The 14,093-nt window shown below is 35.1% G+C and overlaps 1 protein-coding gene across 13 annotated transcripts in view; it reads right to left on the bottom strand.

Moving 5' to 3' along the window:
* LRRFIP2 (LRR binding FLII interacting protein 2) overlaps positions 1–14,093 on the bottom strand; it is a 101,643-nt gene that overhangs the window by 12,595 nt on the left and 74,955 nt on the right. For 7 of the 13 annotated variants that reach the window (XM_081073014.1, XM_081073011.1, XM_081073012.1 and 4 more), the window contains one exon: positions 6,816–6,908. In XM_081073014.1, the coding sequence (XP_080929140.1) occupies positions 6,816–6,908 (93 nt within the window). Of the gene's footprint in view, positions 1–4,047; positions 4,141–6,815; positions 6,909–14,093 lie in introns of all 13 variants that reach the window. The other 6 variants (XM_081073019.1, XM_081073018.1, XM_081073017.1 and 3 more) reach the window with 1 other exon arrangement.

A 14,093-nucleotide genomic window follows, 5' to 3' on the forward strand; every position in this document is an offset into this window, starting at 1 on the left:
CCTTGTGCTTTCCCTGCCATTGCCTGAACCTCCTAACTGTCAGAGCTGAGGACCTTGCAGAAGCAGGAACGTACTTTGGTTATCAGTAGCTAATCAGATCTACTCTATGTGATAAAATAACCCAGACTTCAAAACATACCCAAGTTACGCAGTCTATGCAGGGACCTGACAGTCGGGCTACCTGAAAAAGCCTTTCTCTACACATTTGTTCATATTGTTAATGTTTTCTGCCAGCATTCCTATTAATCCAAAAAGTTAAACTATAACACATAACTCCCCTCTCAGTTTGTTGGACTTAGAAGTGGGCCAACTGCTTAGTTACTGATCACTGAATAGTTGGACAATTTTTTAAACCATTCTAATCCTATTGTGCAACCAAACTGGGAATAAGTAAATAAGGGACGATAGCAAGTACTGTCTGTGTAGCTCCAACTATATGGCAGGCACTGTTATACATACATATAGTCAAGCCCTTATATATTTATATATATAATTTCTCCCTTATACACCCTACACTTATCCCCATTTCACAGATCAGAAAATTGAGGCTCTGAGACGTTGTATTTTTTGCCAAAGTCACAGTAAGTGGTAAAGGCAGAAAACGAATCCAGTTCTTTTTGGTTCTAAAGACCTTGCATATTTTTTCTATATCTCAGCCCTATGAACGTCACAATTATGTGACTGTCATCCCAGATATTGCTGGAAAAGTAGTCCATAGGGAAGTCCTACTCCTTACTTACCCAAACTGCAACGCCAATATCTAACTTCCTTTCAACAATTCACACCATATGACATGTCTCGAGTCTCCCTGTGAATTAATAATTTGAGTTTCTAATACCATAAGGCATTACTCTAACACTTCAAGCTAATGTTAACACTCCATTACATTCATAATAAATGTAACATTAGGACAACAAAGCACAAGCGATACTTTCCCATCTGTTGCCAGTCACTTTCCCATCTGCTGGGTTAGATATTTTTGGTTACTGGTATCTGCGTGCAGTTATAGCATGCATCACCACATGTGACTTGGGCAGTGATCACTGTCACAACATGCTCTACATAAACAGCACCACTGAATATAAAAGATCCCTTAGGAACAGACCAATCCGAAACTAGGAATGCTAGCAAATGCTCGTGTATGCCATTTGCTCCTCTTCCACATCTCACAGTAGTGGGTTTTATCTTTACTTTTGGACTTTTTAATTTCATCTCCCCATAATTATGGATGGGAAAATAAAATACATCCTGTAAGTTCTCTCATCTCACCACAAAGTTTGAAGACTTCTGAAATACCTTATAATTGAACCAAATATATTCATGCTGGATCTGAAATCCTCTGTATTACCTGACCATATAACCACTACTCTAGTGTTTGCATTCAATTATAGCTCCTACAGGTTTTTTTTTAAGGTTAAAAAGTACATGCTTGTGGAGATCTAAATAATCCTTGACCCTTAAATTCTAGGGTCAAGAAGCCCGAAAGATATATATAACAGGCTGAACTTTGAGGTAACAGGTTAATTCTCCATATAATCGTACAGGGGCACAAATATTTGTAGTCGGAATAGGTGTGAGTCTTATGCTGGGCTACATGGATATGTAAGTCCTCTGTATGAACCATGTTTCCCTGAAAATAAGACCTAGCTGGACCATCAGCTCTAATGAGTTTTTTGGAGCAAAAATTAATATAAGACCTGGTCTTATTTTACTGTAAGACAGGGTATTATATTATATTATATTATAGATCCGGTCTTATATTATAGTAAAATAAGATCAGGTCTTATGTTATGTAAGACCCGGTCTTACAGTAAAATAATATAATATAATATAATATAATACCAGGTCTTATTTTACTATAAGACAGGGTATTATATTATATTATATTATATAAGATCCAGTATTATAATAGTAAAATAAAACCAGGTCTTATATTAATTTTTGCTCCAAAAGATGCATTAGAGCTGATTGTCCGGCTAGGTCTTATTTTCGGGGAAACAGGGTACCACCAAACTCTACACTTAAAAATAGTAAATTTTATGTTATTTGTATTTTATCACAATTTTTAAAACATTTTTTAAAAAGTCAAAGGATGGACAAACTACTGACACACGCAGCAACTTGGATAAATCAATCCTTAGGGACTTATGCTGTACAAATGTTTATTTTAAAAAGGTATTTATATAACATTAACATGGCAAAATTACAGAAATGGAGAACAGCTGAGTGGTTATCGGAGCTTGGAATAGGATAGGGGAGGTGCTAGACACAGCTATAACAGGGCAACATGAAAGAGAGATCTCCTACGGTGATGAAAATGTTCTGTATCTTGACAGAATCAAGATCACATCCTAATTGTGATATTATATTATAGTTTTGCAAGATGTTACGTTTGAGGAAAACTAGATAAAGGACATACAGGATCTCTTTGTATTGTTTCTTATAATTGCATGTGAATTTACAATTACCTCAAAATATTTTTTTAAGTTTGATTTTTTAAAAAAGCCAAAGGAACACACTGTTATATACCACATAGAAAGAAGTACCCACTTATTTATTCAATCATTCCAAGAAAATTAAAAAGTCGATTTATAGACTATCAGCACAGCTTTCTGGTAAGAAAAAAAAATGTTTTATTTTAAATAGGTATTTTATTGGACTGAGAGATTTGGGGTTTTTCTATGGCTGGTCCAAAGTAGTCAGTTTAAAATACTAAGATAATTATACAAAACAAAAATCATGAACCTGCAGATATATGCTAAAAATATTATGTAAGGTCCTAAAAAAACACATTCTAGATAATGACCAGATTTTAACTAGACTATCAAATTACCTACTTTGTGCCATATATTTTCTTTTACATCTCATTTTAAATTCCCCAGATGAAAATTTAAATGAAATCAGTAGTTCACAATTTTAAAACTCTAAACATAATTGTTAATTCATATGGCTCTTCCAGCTCTTTCTAGTCCACAAGGCTCTTCGAGCTTTGGGTAGAATGTTACAAACTCAGTGTTTAAGTATTAGAATCTCTAAAAGGTAGCTTTACTGCTTTGTAATTTTTGGTCTACCAAACTCTCATGAAGAGGTTTTGTTTCCCATGTGTGTATTAATGAGAAGACAGGGTCCTGAGAGGTGTGAAAAGAAGTGGATACTAGAACACCCCTAACAACGGAGGGTATGACTCAGAGGGTTTCATACACAGGCAGGCATGTCTATCACAGGTGTTCTTAGGGACCGTGGCCTTATTTCCCTGCCCACCATAACTTTCTCACTATGTCCTTAGGCCTAGGGTTCCCCCACCTTAGTCCTTCCCTGCCAAGGAAAGCCTCTGGCAGCTATGGCTGCAGGGCACCCTCACTGCAGAAGCGAGACTTGTGCCAGGAGATGGGGCTGTCACTCGAAGGCCCCACAGGATGAACTGGTGGGAATTTTTTCACCCTCCTGTGTACTTGGAAACTACCTGAAAGGCTTAGCGAAAAAGCACTGAGGACTTTTTCCTTCTCTAGGCTCCGGCTCTGGGGAATTATGGGGTTATAATTAGAGATGACGTCACAGTTTGGCAGCTCTGGTAAATCTTACATTCCTATCCACTTCCGTAATTAAATTGATTTTAATCTCTTCCTATTTTATTCACCAAGGATTTATGGAATGCTTATAACCTTTCCTCCACCCCTACTCCCTATCCTCTTGCTTCTTATCCAAATTATTGCAATGTAAGGATACCAAGTTAGCCACAGAGTTTGAATTAAATGCCTGTGGCTGCTTCTGGATAAGAATCATAGGGAAATAAAGGACAACTTCCTTACTAAATTCCTACTTGTAGGTTTCACAAGCCCAGAGTTAGCTGGAAAGATTTTTCTATACATAATATCAGATTTTCCCACAGAAGTTTCTTTCTGTCTTCTGATTATTCATATTTCATACTGTATAAATGCTTAACAATAATCAAAAGGACAAATTTTTAGGAATCTCTAAGTTAAATTATGTTGGTCTATTCCCCATCAATGAATGAGCTGAGGACCAAAGCCCAATTTCGCCCCATACCCTAATGCTTTTATCTTTCCAAAGAAGTGTCTCCTGGAGGTCAAACACCTCTTTTGTCATGGTGTCTATTTTCTGCTGCATACGTTGATTTTCCTGCAGAAGAAGAAGGGAAGAGAAATAATAAAAGAGCAGAAAGAAAAAAAAGGGAGGGAGTTGAGGGAAGAAAACAGAACAAAAATAAAGCTGATAGAGAAAATGAACAGAAGAGGAACATCTGTGATGAACAGGAAAAGCAAGAGCTGCTTGCTAAAAGGAGCGATGGCAGCCAGTGTCTTTGCGACATGAGTTTCACTGGCATGGTGCTGTGACAGTAAGCAAGGACACTGGGAGTAACTGCTCCAACCACAGTTATGTGGCAGCAAGCCAGCTCGGGTTTCTGTGTACATACAGCTCCACATGTATACTCTTCCTGTGATAACTGCCTGTTTTCCAAACATGGAAAAACTTACATTTCTAGGGAGGGAAATGGAGATTTGCTGATGAACAAATGATCCTTATCATAGAGAACAAGCAGTAGATTTTGAATTTTGGTTTTGTTTTTTTTAAACATATCTTAAAAAATACAAAAGTGACATATCTCTCAGCTTCATCGTTTTGAATTTCTTTAGCAGAATCTATGATAGGCGGAATATCATGAGTTACAAATGAATACTCACATCAGTGTTTAGAAAAACTAGAATTTAGTATTTATCAATTCTTAAACCACTCTTCTGATAGCTCAATGATGCTCAATTTATACCTTCTTATGTTTAACAGATTTCCTACTTTCCTCAGTCAAACATTACTTATCTACTTTACCATGCATTTCTAAAGACCAAAAAGCATTATTTTATCATATTCAAGTTTTTTATACATAAACATGGATATTAACATCTAAGAGATGTTAATCGTAATCAGAAAAAATATCTAAAACTAATTTAATGTTTTTAAAGTTTGTATTCTCAGCCCCCTGGGCTTTAAAAGAAACTACAATGACAAATTATAGAAATCAAGCACTATAATTCCTCTTAAACGCACTCGTTAAATTAAAAACTAAAACATTTAACCAATTCTAACTGAAGCTACTGAATTTGAAAAGCACCTCCCAAAGCAGTTTTATTATTCTGCTGAAATCACAGAAGGGGAAACGTATGTATCTTAATAAGAAAAAGAAATAACAAGTGGCTGGGATATCGATACACAAAAACACAAAAGAACAAAAAGGGAGAGGATTCCCATTATTTTAAAATGCCAGGAGGAAAACAGAATTTGGATATTATGCTTCTTGCCATAAATGGAAAAACTAAGACAACTAACTTCACATGTGATTCGGTATTTCAAAAGGTTATGTGTCTGCATTTAGATTCACAAATTCTACCTGCTTTCACCAGGCTAGTTTCAATTCAATTATTCTCAAAAATGAAGACAAGTAACATAAATCCACAAAAAGTAATTTCTTTTCCTCTCTTAAATGGTTTTTTAAGTCATTTACAGAGAGTGAGAGTTAAGCGAGGCAGGTCCATGGGAGAAGAGAAGAAGAGGGAGGGAAAAAGAGAGGTGAGGGGTGAGTGTGGGTTCTGAGCTCCCAGGGATGTGAATGAGTGAGTGCCCTGGGGATCACTAAGAGATGGCCTTCCTGATAACTCTCATGTCATCAACACGAAATTAACATTAGACGCCTTTGATAAACACACCAACATAGTGGGTAGGATCCCTTCTCAACAAACTTAACTCCATATTTATAATAAAAAATGAGAACCTCAAGAGGAAAAACCACATTTAAAGAAAAACAGAGGGGCGGCCGGATGGCTCAGTTGGTTAGAGTGTGAGCTCTTAACAACAGGGTTGCTGGTTCGATATCCACATGGGCCAGTGAGCTGCACCCTCCACAACTAGATTGAAGACAACAAGCTGCCACTGAGCTTCCGGAGGAGTGGCCGGATGGCTCAGTTAGTTACAGCGCAAGCTCTTAACAGTAAGGTTCCGGTTTAATTCCCGCATGGGATGGTGGGCTGCACCCTGAAACTAAAGACTGAAAATGGCGACTGGACTTGGAGCTGAGCTGTGCCCTTCACAACTAGATTGAAGGACAATGATTTGGAGCTGATGTGCTCTGGAGAAACACACTGTTCTCCAATATTCCCCAATGAAAGAAATTTTTTGTAAAGATTTAAAAAAGAAAAGAAAAACAGAAATGGCATGCAAGGTGGCAGGCACAGAAGAATGATAAATGCTTTTAAAGATTTCTTGGTGGCTCCCACTGCTTCCCATTCCTAAAATGCTGCCAACACTGGCAACTCAGAGTCCCTCCACCAGAAGGAATCTCAACTCAGCACCAGCCAACCTTTGCCTGTTTGTATATAAGGTGTTTTTACAATTTCTCATTTTCATTTAGCCACCTCAGAATTGTATCTACCTGAGTGAAGATCAAGCTTCTTATTCCCCAAGAATCATATCCCAAAGACAGCATTCATTACATTGCAAAGGATAATGGTAGTTTGTAATTTTTGCCCATGTCTTAAGATATCTTTAGGAAAGAATGTGTTTAGGAATAAAACATAATACAAAAGCTTCTGTACTTAAAAGGAGAAATGCCTCTTAATTACATGGTATTAATTAAGACTGTCTTTATGTTTCATGTTTGTAAAACTTTAGCATACAGTCAAATATGAAGAGACAAGTAAACTCTTCGTGGTATTTTAACTCCTTTCACTCCCAATACATACCCCCTCTTATCTCTTAATGCATTTTTTTCCAAAACTAAGTATTCCCCCAGTTCATGTACATACCTCAATAAGCTCATCTCTTTGTCGAAGGCCTTCTTTAAGTTCATTCATTTTATGCTGCAGCACACTACACATATGTTTCTGCCTTTCTAGCTCCTGTTATTAAACAAATGAGAGTGTTTACATAGACAACGGCACACAACAAATGGGAATACAGTCTAATAATAGAAAGGCAGAGTGTGACCACCAGAAACACCCCTGAACTGCCAATGCATAGTAATTTAGAAAAACTCGGTAGTTTATGAAAGGGTTCAGAAAATTCAAATTTTTCATCTCATAAGATTATATGGATCGGGCAGCCGGATGGCTCAGTTGGTTAGAGCACGAGCTCTGAACAACAGGGTTGCCGGTTTGATTCCCACATGGACCACTGAGCTGCACCCTTCACGACTACATTGAAGACAATGAGCTGCTGCTGAGCTTCCGAAGGGGCGGCCAGATGGCTTAGTTGGTTAGAGAGCGAGCTCTCAACAACAAGGTTGCCAGTTCAACTAAAGACTGAAAACGGCGACTGGACTTGGAGCTGAGCTGCGCCCTCCACAATTAGATTGAAGGACAATGACTTGGAGCTGATGGGCCCTGAAGAAACACACTGTTCCCCAATATTCCCCCAATAAAATTTTTTAAAAATACTTTAAAAAAAATTATATGTACCTAGAAAATCCAAATTTATCAATGGCAAAATTACTAGGAACAATGAGATGACTTAGCAAAGTTACAGGTTATAAAATTAACACACAAAATTCAGTAATTTTCATAGATATAAACAAAATTGAGAGAAAATATAATAAACACAATATCAAAAAATAAAATTAAAAAATACATACATGTAAACTTATGAGATATATACAAAATCTGTATGAGGAAAATTATGTAAAATATTCCTGGAAGACAGAGAAGTAGGAGAGAACAAATGGGAAGGTATACAATCCATTACCAAGATGGTAATCTTCTTGGATAAAAAGATTTAATACCACAAGAGCGTCAGTTCTCCCCAAAATTAATCCATACCGTTACCGCAGACCAAATAAAAATACCATCAGGTTGTTTTTTTTCTCATCAGGGTAAGACAAGTTGGTTATAAAGTTTATTTGGAAGAAAAACATAAGAAAAAAAAAAGAGACAGAAAACATACTCAAAAAGAAAAAAGCCTTACTAGATATTAAAATATATTAGGCCTATATGATGAAAACAGAGTTGTAATGACTCATGAATACAGACGAAGGGAGCAGAACAGAACATCCAAAGATAGACCCATTTCATATACAAATATATTAAACAACGACATAACAAAAAGGGCATCTCAAATCAATATGAAAAAATACTTTTAAATTAGTGATGATGGGATACCTGGATATCCATACAGAAAAAGAAAATTGGAACCAAACTTCATACCATATACCAGGACAATTTCCAAATGGATCAGAAGTGTTCAGAAAGAAAAGAGAGAGAAAGGGAGGTGGAGAGAGGGAGGGTGGGAGGAAGGAAACTGTTAATAGCACTAGAGAAAAGATGAGTGAATTCTTATAACCAAGGAATGGGGAAAATATTGCTAAAAGTGACTCAAAAATCTACAAGCAAGAAAGAGAAGGGGGTAATAAATTAGACTAAATAAAAATAAAACCTTTTGAATGGAAAAAGACACTATAAACAAAGTAAAAAGACAAATGACAAACTGAAAAAAAAATTTACAACTTATATCAGAGACAAAAATTTGCCATCTCTCCATTACAGAGAGCCTCTAAAATTAGAAAGAAAAAAAAAAACACTCCATATAGAAAAAGTTCCTAAAGAAAAGGACAGTTCACAGAAGAAAAAAAAAATAGAAATATCTATAACTATGAAAAGATGATCATACTAAAAAAAATATAAATTGAAACTGTATTTCTCATTAAAACACTAGTAAAAGTCCAAAAACTTGACAACATTTTCGGGAAAGTACTATGGGGAAGGAAACAGCCCCTACCATGTATTTTGGTGGGAATACAAAATTATATAACCCCTACAAAGGGAATTCAGCAGTATCTAGCAGAATTGCTGCACCTTTTGGCTCAGCAAACCCACTTTAACAACTCCAAAAGATACGAAAACGCAAAAAGACCTATGCATGTGTAGTACGTCATTTCTGCAAGACTATTTTTAACAGCAAAAGATTGCAAACAACTCAAATTGTCCACTAATAGGGAACCAGTGGAATAATCTATAGTACATCCACAGGATGGAATAAACATACAGTGATAAAAAAGAATGAGGCAGATTTCTACATACTACAATCATATGGTGATTAAATCAAGGTGCGTAACAGTATTTATAGTATGCTACCATTTTCTAAGAAAGGAAGAATACAAATACATATATTTGCATATATTTTTGAATGGTAAGATATCTCTATACTATATTTATATCTACATATCTATATCTATCCATCCATCTATACTTCTTAGGCTAAAAATTGGAAGCATAAACCAGTTAATTTAAAAATTCCCTTAAGGAAGGAGGAAATAGGAATGAAGAGACAGTGGGAAAAGAAAGATTGAGTTCTTTGAATATATATTTTTGTTGTTGATTAGACTTCAGACATATGTAAATATTTTCCATAATCGTAAAACAAAAGTAAAAATTCTAGAGTCATGAACATGAACTAGAACTATCATCAGCATATACTCTTAAGACATTTTGACTTTAAAAACTTTCGTTACTTTTAAAAACAATGGTTGAACTATACATAGCCTAGCAGCAAAATAACAACCAAACAGAACACAACAAAAAATGTTCAACTATTTTCAGTAATTATATTGTTGGTGGTAACATTGGTATTGCTATTCTGGGTACTGTGGTATAAAGCAATGAGAATAGAACATAACATAATTACTATCATCTCCAGTGACTTTGAGAACTGGGAATGGTAGTGTGGGAAAAAGGATATATACATATATAAGACAGATGAGGTTAAGTAAAAACCTAGATCTATCATCAGCATAAACTCGTAAGACATCGTGACTTTAAAAACTTTTGTTTTAAAATTATTTTTTAAATATTCCACATACATGTTTCCCTGATATATCCACTAAAAAGGCTGATAAACAGTGATGAACGTGGTGGCCAGACCACCCCTGCTCCACCAAAAGAGAACCAGGGTTCCTTGGACAAATGGCTGATTCCAGGTCTGGAGGAGGAAATGTACCAGATGAGCATGGAACATCTTCCTGAGCTAAATACCTAAGAAGCTATCAAAAACAACTAGACTCATGTCAAAATTACTTGGGAATCAACTTAAAGAGGTTCACGTTACTTAAAGGTTGGATAATAAAATCAATAAGAAAAAAAGCTATAATGGATTGAAATCATCAAATGCTTGAATTCTTGACTTCATAATGGTATTTTTTTAAAAACCAAATAATGGATGACTATGATAAGATCCTAAACAACCAATTCTTTATTTTGAAAACTCGTAAATAAAGAATCAAGCCTTTATCTCCCCTTTCTTATGTAAAGTGTCTCATCTGAGTAATAAGAGATGAGGGGACATTTATTTTTAAAGATGGGCTAATGCTAATAAATAAAGCACAAGAAAGTGGAAAGACAAACGATGGAATGGGAAAAGATATTTGCAAATCATCTATCTGATAAGGGACTTATATCTAAACTATATAAACTCTTACAACTCAATAATAAAAAGACAATCCATTTAAAAATTGGCAAAGGATCTAAATAGATATTTCTCCAAGAAAGATATTCAAATAGTCAATAAGCATATGAAAACATGTACTCAAAATCATTAGTCATCAGAAAAATGCAAATCAAAACCACACCTGCTATGACAGACTAGAGGAAAAGTCAGAATATAACAAGTGTTGGTGAAGCTGTGGAGAAATCAGAACTCGCGTACACTGCCAGTGGGAATATGAAATGGTGCAGCCAGAAAAGGTCTGGCATTCCAAAATGGTTAAATATAGAGTTGCCATATGACCCAGCAATTCTACTCCTAGAAACAACAATGTATGTCCACACAAAAACTTATACACAAATGTTTATCTTAGCATTATTCAACATAGACAGAAAGTAGAAAAAGTTCATGAGGATGTGATAGGTATCACAGATCTTCCTCATCAGAACCTGAGTGCTACCTACCATGAAGATGGACTCCTAAAACTCGGGAAACCCTAATTTAACCTTTTTCGTTTTAAACTAGCTTGACAATATGTACTTAAATGAAGACATATTCATGTGTGGCGTGTTTTTATTTTTATTTTTTTTGCCAGTTTTTCTGAGTATACTGAATTAGCCACAAAAATAATTTTGTGAAATTTCATATTTAAGTAGTAGTTACCAACTTTTTTATATGTTTTTGAGGTATTCATTTGTTTCTAATTGGAACAGTCACTTAATGTTTCAGTAATCTTTTACTTGGGGAGTGAAACCCTGACATTCCTAGAAAAACTGCAGTCTTTTGATTATTTGAAATGCTGATTAAAATGTGCCTCCATGCAGTAAAATTTATAAATGAGGAACTACCCCATATTCAGTGGCTGTTGGCTGTTCCATCTTGTTTTTTTTAGATATTAATAAACTTTACACCTTCCTGGAGAAAAGAACAAATAAAAACCAATGTCCATCAATGCACAAATGAATAAACAAAATGTGGTGTGTGCATTAAATGGAATATTATTAGGCTATACAAAGGAATGAAGTACTACTGCTTCATGCTACAACATGGATGAACCTTGAAAATATAAGAGAAAGAAGCCAATCACAAAAGTCCACATTTTATATCATTTCGCTGAAATGAAAGTCTAGATTAGGAAAATCTCTAGAGACAGAAAGTACTGTAGATTAGGGGTTACTTAGGGCTGTGGGTGGCAGGAGATAGAGAAATGACAGCTAAAGAGTGTAGGGTTCCTTCTTGACATGATGAAAATAGTCTAAAATTGGCTGTGGTGATGGTTACACATATCTATGAATATACAAAAAATCCCACTGAATTATATACTTTAAACAGATAAATCGTATGATATGTAAATTATCTCAATAAAGCTGTTTTAAAATAATAAAAGAAAAGAAAATAGAGCAGTAATAACAAAATTGGACTATCCCACTTTGCAACCCCTAATCAACTAACAGATCTAAGCATCCAGCTACAATGTCAGTGAGAGACAGCCATACATCTGGGCCTCCTGAAAGAAAATAACTTATGACATAGATTTGCCAAAAATACTAAATCTATATTTGATTAAGCCTCTAAACCTAACTACCTATTTAAAGGAAATATAGAGGAAAAAAGAATACGTTAAAGAGTCCATGGGAATAAAACAGCAAAATCCCTAAGACTGCCAGAAACTGGTAAGACAGGCAATCCAATTTCTTCTTACTTTCTTTTTTTATTAAGTATTAGCGTGAAATGGGTTAGTAAAATTACATAGGTTTCAAGTGTACAATTCTATAATATATCATTTATATATCACATTGGTGTTCACCACCCAGAGTCAGTTCTCCTTCCATCACCATATATTTGATCCCCTTTTCCCTCTTCTACCACCCACCTCTACCCTTATCCTCTGGTAACCACTAAACTGTTGTCTGTGTCTATGAGTTTTTGTTTCTTTGTTTGTCTTGTTCTTTCGTTGCTTTCAGTTTTACATCCCACATATGAGTAAAGTCATATGGTTCTTGACCTTTTCTGCCTGACTTATTTTGCTTAGCTATCCAGTTTCGTCAACACATAAATTGAAAGAAAGAAAGAAAAAAAAAGAGATGAAAGGAAACCTATAACTAAAGAAACTTAAAAGACATGACAACTAATTTCAATTAGGTATAAAAAAGAAAAATCTTTTGTTTGCTTGTTTGTTTTTTTAAAAATCTTTTGTAATATATGAGACAATTAAAAATTTAACAATGATTGGAGATGTACTATACAGGAATTATTCTTCATTTTTCAGATGTGAAATGGTCTTACAGTTACATTTTAGAAAGATAAGATTCCATGTTGTTTATAGAGTTATACCTAAATTCACATTAAAATATGAGATGGTGAGGACTTCCTTCAAATGAGTGGAGGAAGTGCAAAATTGGCCATGGGTTGATGGTTGTTGGGAGTAGGTGATGAGTTTAGGAAGCTCATTATACTCCTCTATTTTTTCATATGTTTAAAATCTGTAATAAAACTTTTTAAAATCGCATAATCTAAAAACAAACAAACAGAATTTGCTAATAAAATGAATACCTATTAAGAAGAATATACTTGAGACACTACTAATCAGGCATTTTTGTCCCTAAGGTAGGTATAGAAGATACAATTATAATCCCAACAGGAAGCACTAAAGACATTTTGAAAAACTGCATTAGTATCATCATTATTTTAATTGAATGATCCTTCTCTACCTTCACCATCTGCTGCTATAATGAAACACACAGAGTGCCCGACCTCTTTGTATGTTTGTGACCGTGAGCATAGCATTCTACTGCATGAGGCAGTATGTACTCGTATCTAGAAGAGCTCATGTTACTGAGAGACACCATCACAAAGTCTTTGGCATCAGAGTACCTTAAACAGACTGACAGGGTATTTGAAGCTAACAGATTTTTCAAATTTCAAAAGCACAAGATTTAAAAAAAATAATAGAAATAACACAACTCTATATATACTAAGACATCTCTGTACCTTAGAAAATGATAGAAGAAAAAAACGGTTAAAATAGTTAAGCGGGTTTTTTTATTTCTTTTTTTTAATTTAAAAAATGCTCAAGGACATTTTAGAAGATGGAAAGGTTAAGAACTCACTTCAGTTCTGATCATTAAATACGTAGCATGAGACTTTCTTCTAATCTGCTAGAAGGGCCAGAAATCGATATGAAAAATGTGTGGGAAAGCAAAAAAGGAGTCCAAGGACTCTAGGTAAAGTATGATGGCTCAGAATATCCAAAATTTGCCTGAGGAAAGACTCAAAGAGGAAACCACTTATTGCCATTAAATCATACTCTTCAACTGGTCATTGTCATCCAAAATGAAAATACCCAGAAGCTTCTTTTTCACCTATCTAGATACAAGTCTTCTTATCCTACCTTTTTTTAAAAAAAGACTATTTTTTAGAGTAGTTTAAGGTTCACAGCAAAGGTAAGTGGCAAGCACAGAGTTTGAAAATAACTCCTACTCCCACATAGGAACAGCCTTCCCCACTCAACATCCCGGCCCAGAGCCAGAGTGGTACATTGGTTACAATCAGGGTACCTAACGACACATCATTATCACCCAAAGTCCATAGTTTACATTAGGGTTCATTCTTAG

This window comes from Rhinolophus hipposideros, assembly GCF_964194185.1.
Source record: "Rhinolophus hipposideros genome assembly, chromosome: 14".
Lineage (NCBI taxonomy): Eukaryota > Metazoa > Chordata > Mammalia > Chiroptera > Rhinolophidae > Rhinolophus > Rhinolophus hipposideros.